This window comes from Aythya fuligula, chromosome 9, assembly GCF_009819795.1.
Source record: "Aythya fuligula isolate bAytFul2 chromosome 9, bAytFul2.pri, whole genome shotgun sequence".
NCBI lineage: Eukaryota > Metazoa > Chordata > Aves > Anseriformes > Anatidae > Aythya > Aythya fuligula.
Window position 1 is genome coordinate 15,579,004 of NC_045567.1, and position 20,716 is coordinate 15,599,719.

At 43.7% G+C, this 20,716-nt stretch overlaps 1 protein-coding gene across 1 annotated transcript in view; it reads right to left on the reverse strand.

The window, feature by feature from the left end:
* LPP (LIM domain containing preferred translocation partner in lipoma) overlaps positions 1-20,716 on the reverse strand; it is a 222,415-nt gene that overhangs the window by 44,196 nt on the left and 157,503 nt on the right. Inside the window, exon 7 of the mRNA XM_032193775.1 lies at positions 1,280-1,449. Within this exon, the coding sequence (XP_032049666.1) occupies positions 1,280-1,449 (170 nt within the window). The remainder of the gene's footprint in view (positions 1-1,279; positions 1,450-20,716) is intronic.

The window sequence follows — 20,716 nt, forward strand, 5'->3', positions numbered from 1 at the left end:
ATTTTTCAATCAAAAAGATCACTTAGTTTTTGAAAGTCAATTACCATGGCCCATCTATCACTGCCACTGCAAATAAGACAATCTTCCCTTTTTATATTCAATATTTCAGCAATAATCCCACTGCAAAGACTCCACAGAAACAGAAGGAATAAAGGAATATTGGTAGCATTTACAGAAATACCTATTACTTTCTTTAATTATTGAAATACCAGAAATGTCAAGAAAAGCAATTTCTGCTTTCAGAAGTGCAGTCTAATTCTGGAAAAGCCTCACCTTCCCACCCCTAAAAAAAACCCAAACAAATATCTATGGAAATAAAAGATGCTATAGAGCATACCGGAGGTACATTGGCCTTCACAAAATTTTACCTTTTTCTTGCAAAGTTAACAGGTAGAACTTGGATGCTACAGTTACCAACCTTAAACTAGGCCTTGGTTTAAAATAAGGTTAATTTAACAATGTGCAAAAAAAGCAAGGGTTTATAAAAAGGACTCTGAATTTGAGGTTTACAGGAAGACCCATGAATGCTTTAGTAATGTTCTGATGTTTCTGGTGCTTTTCTCATTTTAAATTATAGGGATTATCCCAACATATTGTATGCTAAGGTCACAATAAGGTAAGGCCTCAGGTTCGGTGATGTTCCCTTAATTTGCAACCATACAACTGGTTCCAATTGTCTTTTATAGGAGCCTCTTAAAAAGTGCAGCTCCTCAGAGCAAATGTTGATTGTTTGATTTAAGAGCTTGTTGGAAACGTAAAATGAAATTTTAAAATAAGATAAGCTTCAGAAAAATATCCAATCCAAAAGTTTAGTGGAGAGACTTCCATTAATATTAAACAACATGAAAGGCAGTTTTAGAAATTTTAGTGCTATCTTGAGTCCCATCTTTCATTTTAGTGGGCATCAACATCTGTATGGGTTTTGGTATCAGGTTTCTCAATGCAAAAAGCTTCTGAGAATAACACCACCTCTTAAAAAAGGAAAAAATTGCTGCATAGTCCTTACAGAGCTGAAATAATCACAAAAACCACCTCTTTCCCCTGCTTTGGCCACTTCATTTCAGTGCTTCATAAAAACAGAAATTGAAGTTAACCTAGGAAGCTGAAGAAATCCGAGTTCTTCTGAAGACCATGGAAAATTGGTGCTTACAGTACTGCCATGAGATTTACCTGCAAACTGGGGCTTTAACTATAATGCAAGAGCGTTGTAGAGAAGGAAATGAACATTTCCATTGCCTAAACATTAAAAACCAAAGGGTAAATAAGCACAGGTACTTACGATATAGCAGGGTTCACAGTAGGCTTTCTTCTCCACTGCGTAGAAAGGCTGTCCCCTCAGCTTGTTGTTGCACATCATGCAGGTGAAGCACTCCACATGGAAGACCTGGTCCATGGCCGTGCAGCCAGTGCCTTCCCCAACAACATTCTCCCCGCAGCGGGCACAGCGGCCTGTCACCAGAAGGAAGGGACATGAATCAGTGCAAGCTCCCATCCTCAACTGCAAAGAGGGTGCTCCTGCATGTCTGTGCTGAAAATCCTAAAATCATTTTATTACTGGTACTACTAACAGTGACTATCCTAAGGAATCTGAGCCCCAGATGCAAACCATTCAGCTATCATCTTACCCAGCTATATAGTCACCCTCAGCTCCTCAGCTAGATGGGATAAACCTGTGCCTAAAGCCTTGCCTCTGCATGAAGGGGTTTTGTGGTAGGAAGCCCCATAAAGCTGCCTGGTGGCAGCACAATTGTTACCATTTAAAGAGTAGTTTTTGCTTGTACAGCTTAAACCAATTCTCTCAATGGAGCCAATTATACCAGCAAAAAGACTTCACTTTTATGATATTGCTAGTATAGCACTATCAATCTGTGCTCTTGCTGACGTGCTGATGCTGACACAGTTCCTATTTTAAATAATAAAAAGTAGTAGCTAAGGACTGAGTGATCACAAAGAGTGCAAAACCATCTCCTACATGGAAAAATTACTTTTTTTGTGCTTGAAGATTAATATGGATTCAGACACTACGTCTATTTAAAGTAAAGAAACTGATCTATGAATACTTGATTCCTACAATAATTCAAGGAAGGTGTATCAGAAGCTACTAATAAGGACTCTAAGAGAAGCTCTAAGAATTCTATCTGTTTCTGAAAAAGATCCCTAACGCAATACACAAATATATAACAAAAAAATCTGCACACACAAACATACAAGGCTTGCTTCCTTTTCTACATCAGTGCTGAAGAACTTACAGGGCAGAAGTGAAGACGGGTTTTAGAGAAAGAGGATTTCTTAGTTCATGGGGAAAAGACATTTTCCTGTAGAAGACTGTAGTGCAGAGATTATGGAAAAGAGCGGGTGAAAGGCACACCTTCGCACTTTTGCTCATATGCTGAAAGGCAACCATTCATTCTAAACTGTGATATCCCAGGCAGATTTGAAGTCCTTGGCCAGCAGCCAGTGTTGAGAGTGGTTCACAGAAAAGGCCATGGAGGGAAGTTAGGATAGCAACCTCAGTCACCCTGCACAAGATAGCCCCATCAAAGGCAACGGAGCATCTATGGTCTGGGGCTTTACCCCACTCAAACCAGTATTCTCCAGCTGAAGAATAATTGTGGTGTCCCCAGTTGTGGGATCCTGCTTCCTCCTCTGTGCGTGGAGTAATGTGGTCACTGAGGGTGGGAAGGAGGGGAAGGAAAACAAGACCTGAAGTGAGAGAAGGAAGACAGACTGAGCTCAAAATGGAATTACTCATAAAAACATATACAAGCAAGATGTACCTAATAATACATGTATTTCGGTAATCCAACAATTATCATTGTTCTCTCATACCATGCTCTCTGTTTATTGACTTCTTCCAACAAATACTGCAAGACTTCCTAAGAGGACTCGGACACGTCTTGTCACCCCGACAGCAGGGCTGCTGCCCCTGCATGGGACAGCTCCTAGCACCCATGTCCCTGCACTCACACCTTCTTCCCTGCCTGCCCCAGCCTTCAGCAGGCTACACCCAGTGAACAAAGCATGTAAGCTGCTTTTGTATCCCTCAGGAATGTGGCAAGATCATATAGATACGCATTTGAGATGCATTAGGAGAGCTTGGAAAAGAACCCAGATCATTCTGATTTGCTACCATGGCATAAGTGTTGTTGGCACTACACTGGGCAGATGGTTCCTACTCTAACAGCTCCAAGTCTAAGCAACGTGGAGAGAAAAGTTACCAGATAAACCAAGAGAAACCTGGAAATCCCTCCAAAAAGGAATTAATAGATGTTGTTTTTAAGTTTAACCTTCTTTAGCATTTGTTATTAACGTTCTGATCGACAGTGCTGGACTTTAATCACTCCACTGTAATGCTTCTTGTGAGGGCTCCTTTTTTACGAGCAGAGGAGGAATGCAGGCTGCCCAGCATGGTGAGGAGGCTACAGAGCATGGGGGAAGAATGGAAAAAACCGTGAGGACTAGGACCAAGTGAAAGAAAATCCCACTGGAGAGAACCACAGGAGCAGTAGTGCTACGAGCAGAGGCAGGAGAAGCCTACTGTATGTAGCACAGGAGTTGCATGTACAAGGGGAGAGCGCTGCTCGGTCCTGCGTGCGGACAAGACCGAGTGTGCTGCGGGGCCTTCTCCAAACTGCTCATGTAGCTGGGCTGTAATATGAAGAGACGTCTGGGGAGCAGTTAATATCTCTATATATAAAACATGAAATTGAAAGCCATTAGTGTATTACTTTACACAGTGTTTTTCCAGCGGGAATATTCCGCTGAAGAATTTATTTTCCCTGGTGTGCCATTCTGTGATCATCCGGTATTATTTTTATGAGGCATTTGGACACAGAATAATGTAGTGTCTATGCAAACACTTCTCAGCTTTCTTTGTTAACATCTGAGTAGAACATGTGGGAATCTTTTCTTCCCCTCCTCCTCTTCTCACATTCATAATTTAGCCACTCTTGCATACTTCACCATTTATCTTCCTCCTTGACCAAGGCATCTCTCCGTTTGCTGCAGAAACTCTCTATACGTGGAGCGTTCCTCTGGCTGCACTTCTTATGTCGGGAAATCTGGGTTTGCTTCCTAACTTAGATATGCAGTCTTGAAATGCTTGGCAACTCACTCGGCGCCTTTGTAGCTCTGTCCTCTCTTTGAGCAAAGGGCATAAAGACATCTTCTCTGCCCCGAAAGGTGCCCTGAGGCTACATTCCTCCACGGCTCTGAGGCATTCCCCAGCTTCGCTGCTGGTGGCCAGGTACAGACCAAAGAACAGCACAACAGAAATCTTAGCCAGCTTCTCCCCTTGAAGTTGGTATTTCCTTAGGCTTTCCTTCCTCTTTCTGGGTTTTTCCACAGAAGATTCCCATTCAGGCAGCAACAGACTTAATCCATCTACATTTATGAGAAGTCCAGCTCCTGCTATTATGTACACAGACAGAAATGCTACTGTAAACGCTCGCACAGGAAAGCTTAAAGAAAGCTTCCTTTTTCAGAAGTTTATATGCAAATCGTAACGCTGTGGCCTGGAGCAAACCATGTTTTTCATGAGACACGGCCACTCCAGTGAGAATCAAAACACAAGCTCTGTGCCTAGCAACACCACCGACTGACTCACTCGCCCGAAGCGTAAAAGCAAGTCAGCCAAAATATTCAAATTTGGGAGCTTACAGTTGGCTGTCTGGATCCATGCAAAGGCACATGGGCAAATGTGGGACTGATCTGGTGTGCAGGGATGCAGCTGTTAGGCCCTGAGCCTTCTGCGGGCTTTGGTGCAATCTGTGAACTTACGGGGCTCCTGTGAACCCAGGTCACTTCTCCTGCCTCCTGCCTCTTACTCAGATTCGGCTGAAAATGGCTATCAGTTTCCAGAGTCGTCGGTGAGGGAGGAACTGACAAACAGATAGGCACATGCACACAGGCAGTGCGATTGCTCAAGCCTCATTTCCTTAGAAAACCAGAAAAACCCCACCAAAAACAATGCATCTATCATTATGTCTGATAAAAACAAAACAAAGGTCTGCTTTTCCTGTGTGCCAATTACCAACGGCGAAGGTATTTGTGGTTGGATTTACCACAATTAAGTGCCCACACATGTTCCCCATTTTAATATTTTCACACTGGTTGAAATAACCCAGTCTGTTGTGTGCAGAATGCCCATGAGTGAACACAGAACAAGTTGCGCTGCTTATTGGGAAAGAAGTAGCAAAGGCGAAGCTTGCAAGACTCAAGAACAAACAGATTGCACAAAAAAAGATTACACAAATAATCTAAGAGAAAAATAGCAGGCAGCGTATTACAGTAGAAACACAGAACAACGTGACCCATTTGCTTCCCACGGAGACAAATAGCACTTAAAAGGCAGCTTAAAGACAAAGGACAAAATTAGTACTAAACTGCACGAAGATGAAAATCTGTCATTTCAACATTCTTCTTCTGCCCCTCCAGTCCTTTTTAGGCCCTGGTTCAAGATCATTTCAGCAGAACTAGAAGGTGATAAGTTGGCAGCAAGCCTGGGAGACCGGAGTCCTCTATTTTTGCATGAAAGAGGTTCGTAACCTTGGCTGCGACCTTCCTTCGTCATAGCCAGGCTGCCACGTGTTGGGCTTACCTTGGGGGGACAGATAGAGGTGCCCACAGAGGCTTCCCTAATAAAACTGCTGGAAATGCCATCGTTACTCGGTGGATCACAGGGAAACACTTCAGCAGCTGAAAGGGAATGTCAGCTCCTATAGTTTATTCTGAAACGTCCAAATTTCCTGTCCTTTGTAGTATAAAAAAGGTGAAATATTGCAAATCTGAATCGAGGGGGAAGAGAGTAGAGAGGCTCAAATTGCACGCAATGCCATGTTCTAACTTTTTCTTATTTTATTACTATTATTGCCTGTTTTTTGCTTGTACTACCACAGGTCCTGGGTGATCAAATTGTGGAAAAGCCCTACCATGCTGGGTATCAGACAAGCACAGAATAAAAATAAGGGCCCAGCTGCAGGAGTTTACAACCTATTACAAGCAATAATAACTGTGCATGGATAGGAAATACAGAGAAACAATCAGACAGAACTGGTCAGCAAATAAAATTGTGGTCTCAGCACTCTAAATGTTTTACTGTTGACAAGCAGCCTTTAGACAGCCGAGCCAAGGAAAAGGTTAAGAAAGAATTTGAAAGAGGATCTGGAGGGAGTTTGAGGGAAGTTTAATGGGATGCTTCTGAGGAAAGGACAAAGAGAGCACAAAAGGGAAACGTAAGTGCCTGAAGATTGAACATAGATACCTGCAGACGGGATGGATGAGCTGATATGCCTCTGGAGATTATGAGAGCAAAAAGGGGTGGGAATAGGTCATTAAAGGCCACACAAGTAAAGACGAGAAGCTTCTGTTTGATACAACACAGAAGTGAAACCAGAGGAATGATTAAGAGGCAGAGGAAATCTGGTCTAAGTGACAAGCCATACGGTGATCTCTGCAGCTGCATGCCAGTTGAGCATGAACAGGGAGAAACTGCATTTTTTGAAAAGGATGTTGCAGAGATTCAAGGTCACTGGAGCTTGGATGCAGGTTTTATCTGTGAAGATGAATAGGAAAGGCCTTAATCTCAGCTGTTATTCAGCAAGATTCTTAAGATTTGGCCAGAGTCTGGGTGTGATCTGGAGATGAGGAATCAGGTACAGGGTGTCCAACCTTATCTTGGACATGAGTCACTTTTAAATGTCAGATTAAGAATGTGAGCCAATCAAGCAAGCATCTACCACTGAAGATGGATGGTGGAATACGTACATGCCATACTAATGCTTATGGCATAATATTCCGATAGCAATCACATTGGAGCCAAATCCAGAGGTAATGTAACTCCATCCAGCTAGCTTGAGATGGTCCTGTTTGTACATCCAAGGGCTGCATTAACCTTATTTAGGCTACAGCATTATCTGTCTGTCATACCTACTTAGACACTAAGCTGTTGGGGGCACAGATCATCCCTTGCTATGTGATTTATAGTGCCTAACAAAGATAATTCAGGCAGCAACTAGAGATACTAAGAGTGAAGAGAGCAGAGAGAAAATGTGCAAGCCTTCTCTCTACAGAAGGCTTAAATTCATGAATTCAAAGCATGCGTTCTTTATAGAGAGGAGATAGGGGATCATTTTCTGATAAAAGCATAAAAGTAGGAATGTTCTGCATTTGCTCAAATGTGGGGAAAAAAATGTTGATATCTCAGAAACTCCTGCATGATGGAAAAAACTGTTTCCCACCTAACTGTACTGTGGGAATATACCACAAGGTCATATCCTCACTGCCTATCAATTACACAATTTCCCTTGATCAGCTAAGTGTATTCCCTGGTTCTCGCTGCAGCCCTGATACAATATGCAAGAAAGAACTAAAGAAATACAGCATACTGCTTTTACAGAAGCGTACTAAGAACATTTTTAAAATATGTAAATACATTGGACAAAATATCTCACTAAAAGTTCCCCTGGCAGCCTCAAGACACCCAGTATTTCCGCTGTGTTATTTTTCTAATCATCTCTGTTTAGAGTCCGCCAGCGAATGCATTTTAGAGATTCATGACACATTCTGCTTTTGGACAGCTTTGAATCAGCTGGCAGTAAATGTGGAAAAATCATTATTCCTAATGAAGAAATATTGATGACAAAACAGCATTTCGAGGACAACGTTGACCATAAGTCAACAATGTAACAAGATTTTCCCCTCTCTCCCTCCTCTTTCCTAGTGACTTTTATCCAAGGGTTTTCAAGCATTTCCCAAGCACATGGGATTCCTCAGGGCACCAAAGCCAGACAGCACAATTATTCCATTTTAAAGGAATACATGAACAGAGGTTAATCCATTAGGCCAGGAGTATAAGAGCAGACCTTAACTGCCAGGGTACCTTAATTGGGTTAAGTCTCAGTGGCAGAGATCCTGTAACCCAAAAGCACCCAATGGGTTCCTTGATTCATCCAAAGGGCATAAAATAGGAATCTTTGATCCATAAGGTAGCATTTATTCCATTCCTGTGGAGCATGGGAGGCATGTGTCCAACTGTGATTATGTTTGGGAAAGATGCCTTGACTGTATCTGTCCTACTGTTATTCCAGCACTTTGGCACCCAGGGCCTTGCAATTTCAGGGTGCTGGGAAACCTAAATGTAATTTGTGCATTTTGTAGGAAACTATGATACTTTCCTCAGTTTATCCTTGCCTTCCTTACCTACCCGTTTTTGTTTTTGTTTTTGAACTCAGACTTCTGAGTGGGAAGCCCTTGGCAATGGTTTATTGTGCCAGGATCCAAGCTTGGAGTTCCGCCGTTTGACAGTAGCAGGCTGTATGCATCAGTTGTCTTACACAGCCTTTGGACATGAGACAGATTAATCTTAATTCCCTCTTCTTCAACAGACGTCAGAAAACACAATCTCTCACAGTAAACAGAGCTTTATGCTGCAACGTGTGCCTGTAACACTTCATAAATTCAATCCGAGGCCGTGATTTAATTACTGTGTCCTGGTTATTCTGGTTTCGCTGCGTTGCACTTGTACTCCAGATGTACAGGTCCCTGCAGTGACCTCCTTGTCATTTGTACTACGCTCGTCCAGTAGGAGCTGCGCTCTCCTGTTGTTTGCATCCCTTTCCTCCAACCACAATACAACTTCATCTTCTCACTTTCCTTGGCTGCAAACCTGACACATTCTCAGTGTGCCCCAGAGGTCTCATTCCACTCTGCACAGCAAAAGCACTGCAACTGTGCGGGCTCAGGCTACTGACACTTTCCTGTGCCGTTTCAAATGCTTCTCCGTGCTGCACGGAGGTGAGCTTGCTGTCAGAGCTGGTCACTAGTCCTCACGGTGAATCCTTCCAGCTCCTGGGGAAGGTGGAGGACTCTTAGGACACCCAACATGCAGACGGGGAACTGGGACCCATGTAAGTTATATCACTTGCCAAGGGTCACACAAGGAGTTTGTGACAGAGCCAGGAACTGAAACCACATCTTCTCAATCCCAGTCTAGTCTCTTTAACCACAAGACAACCTCTAAAAAGGTCTGATGGTGAGACAGGCTTACAGCACAAAAACCCCACCAATTCAGAGGGATGTCCCAGCCCTGCTGGACAATCCTGCCTTGGGACAAGGTCCTTGCACAGGCCGTGCCATCACTCCCCAGCAGCCTGGCTAGACACAGTGATGGAGCATGAAGAAGTTCGTGCCTCTCCAACTGGCTCTGTTCAACAGCAGAGGAGGGAAGGTGTGTATTGCCCTCAACATCCACGTGCTGATGGCCATTGTCCCTTACTCATCTGCATCACTCTCTCCCTGAGACGTGAGAGACAATTTAGCCTGCTTATGATATAAAACAGATTATAGCAAGTGCTTACCAACATGGTAGAGGCTCCTTCCTGAATTATCAGAACTTCAATGCATCAGTGACACAAAATAAAGGTTCAGAGAGGAGCCTTCCTGATTTTTCCACAAAGCTATACAAACTCAAGTTGAAGAGGATCTTGAGAGATTATGGAAACTGCCTTACTGCCTCGAAGGCAGGAACAGCATTCTCTACATCATTCTTGACAGGTACTTATCTAACCTGTTCCTAAGAACCTCCAGCAATGGAGGTTTCACCAACAACCTGGGCAAAACATTTCAGCGACTTTCTGACCTTACCATGAGCAAGTCTGTTTTTCCTTCCATCAGACCAAAATGCCCCTCACAGTTCTCTAAGCCAATGCCTTCTTACTCTACTCATGATGGACACACAGGACACATGTGGGCTTGGTTTGGTCTAACCAGTCTTATGGGAAGCTTTTGAAGCATAGATCTGCATGAACCCTTAAAAGAAATTGGCCCCCCTCCCTCCCCAGACAAGACACCTGCTGAAGTACCTTTGTAATGCTTTTCAATGCAGGCAAACGTTGATCTGATCGTGTGCCCAACTCATCAGCGAGGTACCAGTGACCCAACTCGGGTGATCTGCAGTGAGTGTCCCAGCCCAGTGGGGGTCAGTGATGCTCTACAGTACTTACGGTCCCAGATACTTTTTGAAGCGTGCCTTTTTTTTTTTTTTTTTTTTTCACATTGTGTCAACTTTCTGGCACATGTTTTACCATGTGCAAAGGGGTTGAAATAGAGCCTCAGTAACATCTGGAGATGTGAAAGAAAGGGGGTGAAAAAAGTGTGAGACAGGAAACATTCCTCCCTTTGCTGATTGATCAAGGAAATGCAAGGGAGCAAGTAAAATGTACTGTATTTCCTTTATAAATGTTCCCTTTAATGCTGATGAAAGTTGCCAGATGACAGAGACTACAGTTGTATATCCACTAAAGACCCCCGGCTGGGGAAACAGAAGAGCAAGCCGTTTGCATAGCTTTGCCAGGCACTTTTGGCTGGGGCACCGGCTGTTGTCTATGGAAGCAACAGCAATTCCTCCTCCAGCCAGCCTGCCCCATGGCTCTCCAGGACTGCAAACAGGGTGTAATGTCCCATATTGCCTCCTGGATACTACCTGCTTCTCTTCACTATTGCTCCCAGTCTGGGCTCAGAGCTAGGCATGGAAATGCCAAAGAAAAGGAGCTTTAAGTTGCAAGTATAGAGTTGGATGAAAAGAAGTACAATTCTGCAACTATATTCTAAAATTAAAATTTTTTTGTGTCTCTGGGTGAGTTTCAAAGCACTGATTTGCACCCCAAAAAATCTGCAAATGAACACTTAACTAAATAAGGAATTCAATCGTTTCATCTGTTAAAAGTAAATGAACGAATGAATCTTACTTTCATTCCCTGTCTTCCTGTGCCCATCGTTCCTCTCCATCAGGGGCCTATCACATATAGGAATCCTAATCACATATAGGAAATTAGAAAAGCAAGAGACGTTAAAAAAAAATCCTGCCTCTGATTTCTCTCTTTACTTTTTTTTTTCCAAAATAATAATAGGGCAAAATCTTTTAAAGTTGTGAAGAAGTGGGACTTTCCATGCTTTCAAAAGCTGAGAAAACTGTTCTTCATTTTACTTCCACAGGAAAATGAGAGTTCTTAAAACAAAGATGACTCTTCTCCTTGGAACATATCACTAAAAGAGATCTCTCTCTTTTTATTATTATTATTTTTTATTATTATTATTATTATTATTATTATTATTATTATTTTATTTATTGAGACTTCACCATTATGTGCTAGCCAGGGAACAATCTCAGCAGCTCTTTACTAACTCCTGGGTAACAGGTGAAGGTGAGGAGATCAGCCAGTTCCTTGTGAGGTCGGCAGAAAAGCTTTCTCTAGGCAATCTATCCCAAAGCTGGTACTGTGGGGTTTTGCCCTTCCTAAAAGGGACCTCAGCGAGGTAAACTGTTGCTGGTAGAGCTGTGGATTAGACATATTTTGGCAGTTCTGGTGATCCTAATAGCAGCAGCCACTAAGCTAGTTCCCTTTGTATCCACACTTGCAAGCCACATTCCCTGGACAGAGGAAGGGCCAAATATACGGTGGCACACAAGCTGTATATTTGTCTGGAACTCCAACAGGGAAAGCAAGGCAGGACAGGCGACAGAAATCACTCCTCCTCCCACCCTCATCTTGGGGCGATGAGGAGGGAGGGTTTCCTGGATGATCCCCAGGCCCACTGGGCTCTCTCTCTCATTCTGCGCCAGATTTCAGGATCCTCATTTGGAAAAGCACCTGGCAATCATCAAGAGGGCCAGTGGCAGAAGTCCCAGCCAGGGGCTAGGTGGGGGAGCTCTCCCCGGCCTGTCTGGGCCTCCTCGCAGGTGTCTCTCTGCGCACGCCGTCCCAGGCTGCTCACCCACGGACTCAGGATACCAGACGTGCTGGTCGAGCAGTGGAGGGTAGTTTCAGGGGCTGTTGCACTCGACCCCGTAACATAAGCGGTAGTTGCAAAACCGAGCAGGTCTGGAGGGCAGACGAGCCGGCCTCCTCTTCAGATGCCTCGTGTTTGTTGTGCAACGGTTGGTGCACCTTCGCCCACCCACTCCTCCAGGTGGGGAGGACCAGCGACCGCCTGCCCCCAGGATCACGCCACTGCTCAGCGCAGGCGTGCCTCAAGTGTAGATCGAATTCTCCTCAGCATTTGCTGTCTTATGAGCTGAACTGAGAGTGTAGTTAAGGCCCAAACTGATATGGGTAGCAGCCTTTCCATCGAGGTCAGGAAATAAGTTGCCTTGTAATGTATGCCCAAAGGATTTTTCATGATGAAAGCGGCCCCCAGCAGCCCAAGCAATGGGCCAAGGCCCTGCGGTGTTTGGTGCTGAATTAAGACAGAGCAAACCAGGTCCCACTGCCCAAAGACTTTCACATCCAACTGTTTCTGTGTTGCGCAAGGGCACTTCAAACCACTTCTGTCCCCCCAGCCCAGCCAACCCATTTCATAAGCCCAGGATGGGCGCCATCAGTATGTTCACCAGACTCGAATCCAGCCAAAAATCACATCCGCTGCTGGGCATGAATGACTCAATTCACTCTTCCATAGCCTGGCCGTGCTCCAGACGGCGTTCGGCAGCTTGTCTCTACCCCTCTGCATCACCGTGAGGGTGGTGGCATGAAGAGATTTTTACCAAAGGCTCTGTTCAGCGGAGAAGGTGAAAATGCCTGAGTAATGGTGAAGTTTTGAGTCAGAGATGCTTCCCGTGCCAATGGCTCCGGCCTACCAGCCTGGCATGCCTCCTGCATGCCTGCCTGGGGAAAAACGTCTGACAAAAAACAAGAAACAGGGAGGGAACCTGTCTTCCCCCTGCCAAAAGTAGAAAAAAAAAAAAAAAAAAAAAGGTGGAGAAAGGCTGGATCCCACAAAGAGCAGAGTCCTGAACAAATGATAGCTCTCATATTCCCCGCGGCTTTGAGGCTTGGAGTTTTCAAAGGTGTCTGACCTGACTGCATTAGAAGAAGATGTCCCACCAAATTTCAACTGGCACCTCATTTATTTAAGGTCTTTTAAAACCCTGCCTTTCACAATCCGGCACCAGCCCAAAGCTTCCTTGCTGTTTTGAAACATGCGCTGTCTGCGTGTCGACAGCAGCCTTGCTGTAAATCACATCCATGAGGCGCTGGAAAACGCCTCACCTGTACGCCGACCATCCACCGCCCCCTGCACTGAATTCCATCATCCCAAGTTTCTCAGCAGCTGGAATCAACTAACTCTGTTTTTTTCTCATTAAACCAACCTACCGGACAGAGGTTTCCTTCTTTGCCCCAAAACCTGGGACTTTTCCAACCAGGTGCAAGGTCCAATATTTGTTTACTCTCTTGGACAAGTAACAGGAGCTTTACAACCTGGGATGGAGAGGCACTCCCATTCTGGCGGGGATGTGCAGCGCTTGCTTCTACTCAGGATGACCAGACATGTCATATCCTTAAAATGGGACACTGGTATTGAGAGCAAAAGTCCTTTTAAAATAACACTTGATGTCGGTAACACCATATTACTTATGCTCATGTAACCATGCAATAATTACAATTCTGCTCATCCTCTGGTCATGGGACCTACTTCTACTGGCTGAGGTAGATGGAAAGTAATACTGAAAACTCTCCCAAGTATTTTCAAAATGATCTCCCTGTGGCACATGCTGCATATCTGGAGTCCATGATGGTGCAGGTTGGTATCAAGTATCCATAGACCGTTATTCTCACCTGATTGTCATATTCTCAAAGTTTGATCAAAAAGGAGAGAGAAGTTTTCTTGCCTGGCCTCCACTGGCATTGAATTAGTGCAAAATATGAGACACATATTTATAAAAATTATTTTATTTAAAGAAAATCTGTGGAAAACCCATCTGCACAATGGCATGTGTCACCCTCACACATCCTACAGCTTTTGATTCATAATTAGCAAGGCTTAAAAATAATAAGAATTAAAAAACAAAACAAGAAAACATAAAGCCGAGCTCTTTAGTGGCCTTAAGACTGCTCTGTTTGAGGCTAGGGCCTGTTGACTAACATAGGAGACATTGGGAATGTCGGTTAGGATCCAGGTTTATCATGATACTGGAAGGGCAAAATAAAATCCCAGTTTTGCCAGCTGGACAGATTGTCTTGACATTCAACCCGCAGTCCTCCATGAAGAGGCTCTGATGTTGACCAGTATCTATGAAGACGAGTTCAAAGTATTACTCTTATCACATTTCTAAGATGGAAAGTTAGTGCTAAATTGGCTTTTGCATGAAGGGCACCAATTCCTGTCTCCTGAATTATTCACACAATTCTTGACCTGAGAATTTTGCGCTGATGGAAACTGAAACCCCAAAAGCTTTCGCTCCTCGTGCTGGGGCAGAACCAATCAGAAAGGACCGATCCGATATCCAGAGGTCATGGTGAGTCCTGCCAGTCCAACGTCCTTGAGCGGGCATTAGAAAAGACTATCATCAGCAGGGATTATATGCGTTTGCCAAAAACTCAGCGTTGAAAAACCTCCTGAACATCCCGAACCAGTCACGGTAACCTCCATACGGAGAAGGATGACAAATCGCTGTGCTCTGAACTTTCAGGGCACTCTTTATCATTGTGCTCTGAACTTTGAAAGCACTCTTTACCAGTTTCCTTCATACAAGGCAGTTCACTGTGAAGATGGTAAGTATATTTAATCCTCATTAAGCGCTTTGGTATGACAGCAGGGAAAACTTATGGACTTGTTTACATGTGATAACAGAATCATCTGAAAACCACTAGACCTCCAAATTTAGATCTGAGGTATGTGTAGAGACACTCATTTCAGTTTAGCCCAAGCTGGATTTTAACTGATGTCAATGTAGGCAACTTCGGGCAGTTTTGAATATACATGATCAATCCAAGAAAGCCAATGCTGGTTTATCTGAGTTGGTTTCCATTTGCACCTAAAATGATGCAATTTGTTTTATGTTGACAAAGTCAGATGTGATGGGTAGATTGGGGAAGCTATTATTCATACCCCGACATAGGAAACCGTGTGGGAGATTTTCACCCCAGCAAAAGGCTACAGTTTGCAGAAGCTAGCATCCAAAACAAAGAATTGCAGCCATGTGAGGTGAGACCCAATGCAAATGCAAATTTTTAAGGCTTCAAACATTTTGGAAATATCTTTCATTGTTTTTCACTGCTCTAAGCCTCGCCTTTGCAGCCCCTACACAGTTGACAACCTGTGAAATAATGTGTATAATGCAGCTCCTGGGAAGTCTCCAGACTGCATTTTAGATCTGATGACTGATTAAGTTTTTGAATTAAGCTTCAGATCCATGTCTGAGCATTAGAAAACCTGGAAAAAGTCTGCATTTTACTATCCCAGTGCTTATCATTTCAGTATTGCTTCACAAGAAAGTTGAAGCAACTTCTCTGTAACAAGGAAGAGACAGGCTTGTGTTTTGGAAACCACAGACTGAAGACCTACCAAACTTCTTTTCCTGCAATACAGTAAAAGGCTTTTCCAGGGAAAAGCTGGGTTTGAGGTTCTAGGGGTCACCATAGGATATTCCTAGCTAAGAGGGAGATAAAACAAGTAAAATGTTTCCCCAGGGGAAGAAAATATGACTCTCATTTTATAGTGATATTTCCACTACGTATTGTTTTGCTCTGCCCTGTCCCCAGAGTACAAGCATGAAGCCACTGCACACACTGATCTCCTGAGAGCTTAGGCTATATTTAATCAACCAGACCTCTAGCCAAGCTGATGCCAATTTGAACATCTTCTAGTCAACACACACCTATTGAGATGTGACCCACTATGTGTCATGATTAGACCATGCTCCAAAATATCATCCCGTAAAACCTTACTCATTTATCCGAACAGCTGCAATTTTCCTGGGCCAGAAGAGCTCTTGTAATCAGACATTTGCTGGGTGCACACCATTCCTAAAAGCTGTTATTCACAGTCTTGGGACTTTGGTCAGTTATACAAGATCTGAAATCACAGGTCAGCCTGTTTCCCTCCTAAATGAAATGAAGTTGTTCTGCAATGGGCAATAGCAGTGAGACTGTGTGTGAACACCTTGCAATTAGATAAAACATAAGGAAAAGCCAATGCTGGCACACCTGAAATGGTTTAGTTACAGATCCTCACCTGATGGCCTGCTATAATCAGAACAAAGATGTTACAGGGAAAAACACCAAGATCCCAAGACTAACTGGCTTTCTATGAAGTATTGTTTTTGTTTGAAAGACCTAGTCAGCCTTAGATCAACGGGCCTTATGAACAACTTTAGACACGAACATGACATGACCAGGACTAGCTCAGGGCACAGACCTGTTCCCCCAGGACACCCATGTCCCTCTGCACTAAGCCTGGAGGAGGTCACTTTCCTGACACTCCTGCTAAGGCTCCTGAAGCTTGTGTTATCTGTCCAGTTTTTCATCCGAGTCCTCCAGATCTGAAAGTATGTGTCTCTCTCTGTTGTGAGCAAATAGAGCAGTTTCCACTCCTCACCTGGTATCCTCACAGTTTTGCACAATGAGACCGAAGGAGTTTAAATGACAAGCTTCCACTAGGAGCTGCCCATATGACTGACACAGCCCTTCTGGCTCTCCTCAGCTCCCCTTCTGAAGGAGGGATGCCGAAAGGTTTAAAAATAGCCCAACTCACTTCCACATCCATTCTTACTGTAGCCATAGCCTTCTCAGTCCTGTCCCCATTTCCATACTTTCCTCTCTGCTTCATATACACACATCAGACTTGCCAACACTGGAGAGATATTCACACTTCACAAGACCCTGTAGGCACCAAAAGCTGGATCAGTTGATGTGAGATGTTGCGACGAAGAATGGGAAAGAGGGGAGTGCCATTAGAATCCAAGGTCCACGCAGCATCCTGCACTATATATACACACACCATACGTATGCCTTTTAGGATTCTCACTACTTCCAGCCACAGGAAAGAAATGAAAAGCAGCTGCCCAGCTTGTGGAGGTGACAACGAGAGCATGTGACCAGAATTAGCTCCACGCTGGCAATGACGATTGCTAGGACTTTCCGGTCCAGAAGAGCTGGCTGCACGTGACAGTGCACTGCAGAGCATAAGTGACCTACACGAGCATCCCTTCCAAATGTCTCCCTCTAGGAAAGATTAGTCAGACACAATTTCTTAGGTCACGTGATGGCACACAATCCCCGAGTTAAAAAGAGGTGGAAAGTCAGTATTGTCGTGCCCCAGCCATCCATCAGCTCGAGAGAAAAGTCAAGGTAGAAGTCATCTGGCTTCCTGCAGGTTTTTTGAAAGCCAGAAACTGAAGTCACCTGGCTTTCAGAGCATGCAGATAAGGAAATGATGGCATTTTAAAAAGCTGTTTTTTTTTTTTTTTTTTTTTTTCCAGAGTATAATTTTAAATGACAAAAAAGAAACAAAACCAACCAAACTCCCCACAAAGACTTTCCCCACTCCCTCCCCACCCTGATATGAAAGGCTGTGCATCATCTGTTTGGTCTACCCCGACAGAGCAGATAGAAATCAGAACATGCACTTGGTAGATAGAAAGTTATTAACCTCTCAAGATACTGTCTGGAATCCAAATTTGTTGGGTAAATTGCATATTAAAGCTGAATACTGCTGCTAACTGCATACAGCTTGATTCAGAGCTTTAAACAAATAACTTTGCATGGCTGGAGCAGTGATTTGGAAGGACCTATGAGAGAAAACCATTCATATTCCAAGACCAGGTGCTGGTCTTTAGCTGTAGAGGGTGTCTTACACTTTGGATGATGGTTGCACCCCTCTAAAATCTCCACAAATGTGTCTCTCATTGCCAGGGTGTTTTACTGAACTACTGTGCTCAATGGGAGACTTATTTCTTCAGCTTCTAAAATCCATAATCTGTGCATAAACTAAACTGTGCTGTCCCCTTTTCACCCTAGTCCTGGTGCTGTGAACATCCTTTTTTCAAGGGTTAAGCTCTACTCTTAGCTAATATCCCCCGAGGTAACTATTTCTAAATCTTTGTGCATACCTTGGAAGGCACAAAATAAAAAAAAATAATGCAAATGAGCAAGTTCATAAAATAAAGCTTTTTTTTTTTTTCTTATAAAAAAGCATAGAAGAGGTATCAGGTGTGTCTCCTATCTCCAGTGATCCTATTGCTATGTAAGTTTTCCATTCCCACTGGCTCAGGCCAGGCCACGGGACAGGCACGGTGGTTTGCCACACTGATAAAAACTGCATGTGCACAGTCCAGGCAGGTGACATCTAATGGCAAGTTTCACAAGTCACAACGGGTTTACCCTTGGCTGTTGGTAGCGTCCCAAATGTCTGCCAGGGCTGGCTGCTCATGATTTCCCTGTCAGTTTGGGATGACAGCCTCCTGACTTCTGAGCACAGGCTGTGACCTAGGGTTGTAGCCAGAGACACAAAAACTGTGTTCACGTCCAAGATGACATGACGAACGGCAAGGTGCATCTGCAGACATGAAAACAGTGCAGCCCACTAAAAGCAGCAGGAAAGTTTGGCTACTTCTGCTTCTTTTCATTCTTTCAACACTCCCCTACCTCTTTGCACCACTGAGAAACACTCTGTATTGATTATGCTGACACTGACAGCAGAGTTGGAATTTTTTTTTTCTTTTCTTTTCACATCTGAGATGAGAAAGTGGGTTATGATTCATCTCACACAATCTGAGTCAAAGTGATTCCTTAAAAAATAAAGAAAAGAAGAGAAAGAAAAAAAAAAAACACAAACAGTTTTGATGTATTTCTATCAGAAGAGAGCAGGCTGGAGAAGAGCGCCCAGCACATGAGAGAACCCTGCTTATTTTTTTTTCACCACATTTCACTCAGATAAAATCTGCCCTTTCTCCCCGAACTAAACTTCAAGTGACACTCAAAATACCCCCAAAAGTTACTGGCAAGACACTAACCACCGTATCAAAAATGACAGCGTGAGGCAAATGCCACCAAAAGAAGAAATAATAAATGCCACACCAGGCCCCTGCCCACCCCCATGGGACACTGCTTGCTAGACTGGAAAGTAACAGATTACTACGGTGAATTATCAATTTTCATAATAGCCATGAACTATCCAAATGCTAAAGTGCGATAGCATTAGTGGGTACATTATATTAACAGCAGTTAAGATTACCAAGTGTGGTCCTGGAGCGCTTTTTTTCCCCTTCCTTATTTTCGCAGCCGTGTTATTAACCCTGGAAAATAGGGCCTGTGATCTAAATGCTGGGAAGAGCCTTCAGAGAGTTGTGATTTCTCATCAGACAGGGCTCACAAGCCCATTTGGTTGCTTTTCACATATAATAGGAGCGAGGCCATGGCTGTGGGTAAGGCACGGGACTTGGAGGAATTTTAGGCTCAATTCCCACTCTGCTACTGCTTCTCTGCGTGACTCTGGGTGACTCAGCTCGGCTCAGCCAGTCAGCCCCTCATTTGTGAATTAAGGACAATAATAATTTCCTGGTCCTTGCTGTATTTTCAGCTTGGAAGCTCAGAGGGATGCATACTGTTTCCTCCTTCATGGTTAATTTGCACATAGTGGAGCACGACTGCAGTCCCGCTAGCAGGCCTCAGATATCACTGCCGTAGAAAAAAGCCACAAAATAACATGGAAGCAATGGCAAATTTACTGCAACCAGCTTCAAAAAATAGGTGAGCTGTTGTCAGTTGTAAAAAAGCAACAACAAGAAAGGTTCTTCTATGCCAGGTCATGTGCAAAACTAACTCTAAACAAAGAAAAATGAAACTGTTTTCATGTCACTGGAACAAAGACAAAGAGTTGGCCAAGACTGCATGGCTGGAAGCGTGGTTTCTAACCCCAGCTCCAAAACTGGCTGCCTTAATATCTCTAAACAACTCAGACTTAAGTTATGACAAAAAAAAAAAAAAAAAGAATTTTGTGGCTTAAAACACTCCAAAGCACTATCTGAAGTGAAAATTACTTCTAAAAAACTAGAATCCAGAGAAACATTCTCACTCCTTGATAGACACACAAACATACAGCCCCTTTTAAAATACCTGTCAGTGAGAATTTAGTGATTATGAAATCCTGGATGGAAAATCCTGGTTTCACTTGTCTCCATACAACAGTGAGGAGGAGAGGGAAAGCAAACCTTCTCCATCCCACCTGCTCCTAGGCTAACAGTCTGCCTTCAGCTCCTGGCCTCCTCGAGGAGATTCCCAACGAGGGGTCCTCCGGGTGCCACGATTTATGTTTTTGGTGAGGTGATGACGTACCCACAGAGAACCCCCCTGAGACCAGCCAGCTCATTTCATATGGGGCAGGAAGCAGCCATAAGGTAGGTCACACTTTCGGTTCTTAATGACCTGTGTTAGCTACGGACTAATGGCCTGTAGACGAAGTCTTCACGGCTCATTATCAGTTCTTCAGCCATTTCAGTCCACATACAGTTCAGTTTGGGCATGTAAGTCTATCATGGAACAAACTGGATTCTCTTTGAACTGCTTCTCAGTTCACGATAGAAGAATGGACTTTGTTTGCAAATATGAGCTATTAACTTTTGGGCTTTGAGTATTAGCCTCATCTTTGGCCAAAGTCTTTTCAGAAGGAGACTGAGCTTTGCTATCCATTTGTACGGCATCTAGCACGGTAAGGGCCCTGTTGCAACATAAGAAATGACTTCCAACTTCACAGAATAATTTTTTTCATGGATATGTTCATTTTTAAACATGCTGCAGAAATCTTGTAGAACATTGCTGTACTTAAGAAAGACATTTCATTATCATGTTTCACTCCTCTTCGAAGACACCAGGAAATTGTCAGCTTTCATTTTCTGACTGTTGCTTCAAAAATAATTCCATTCACGACCTGAAACCCACCT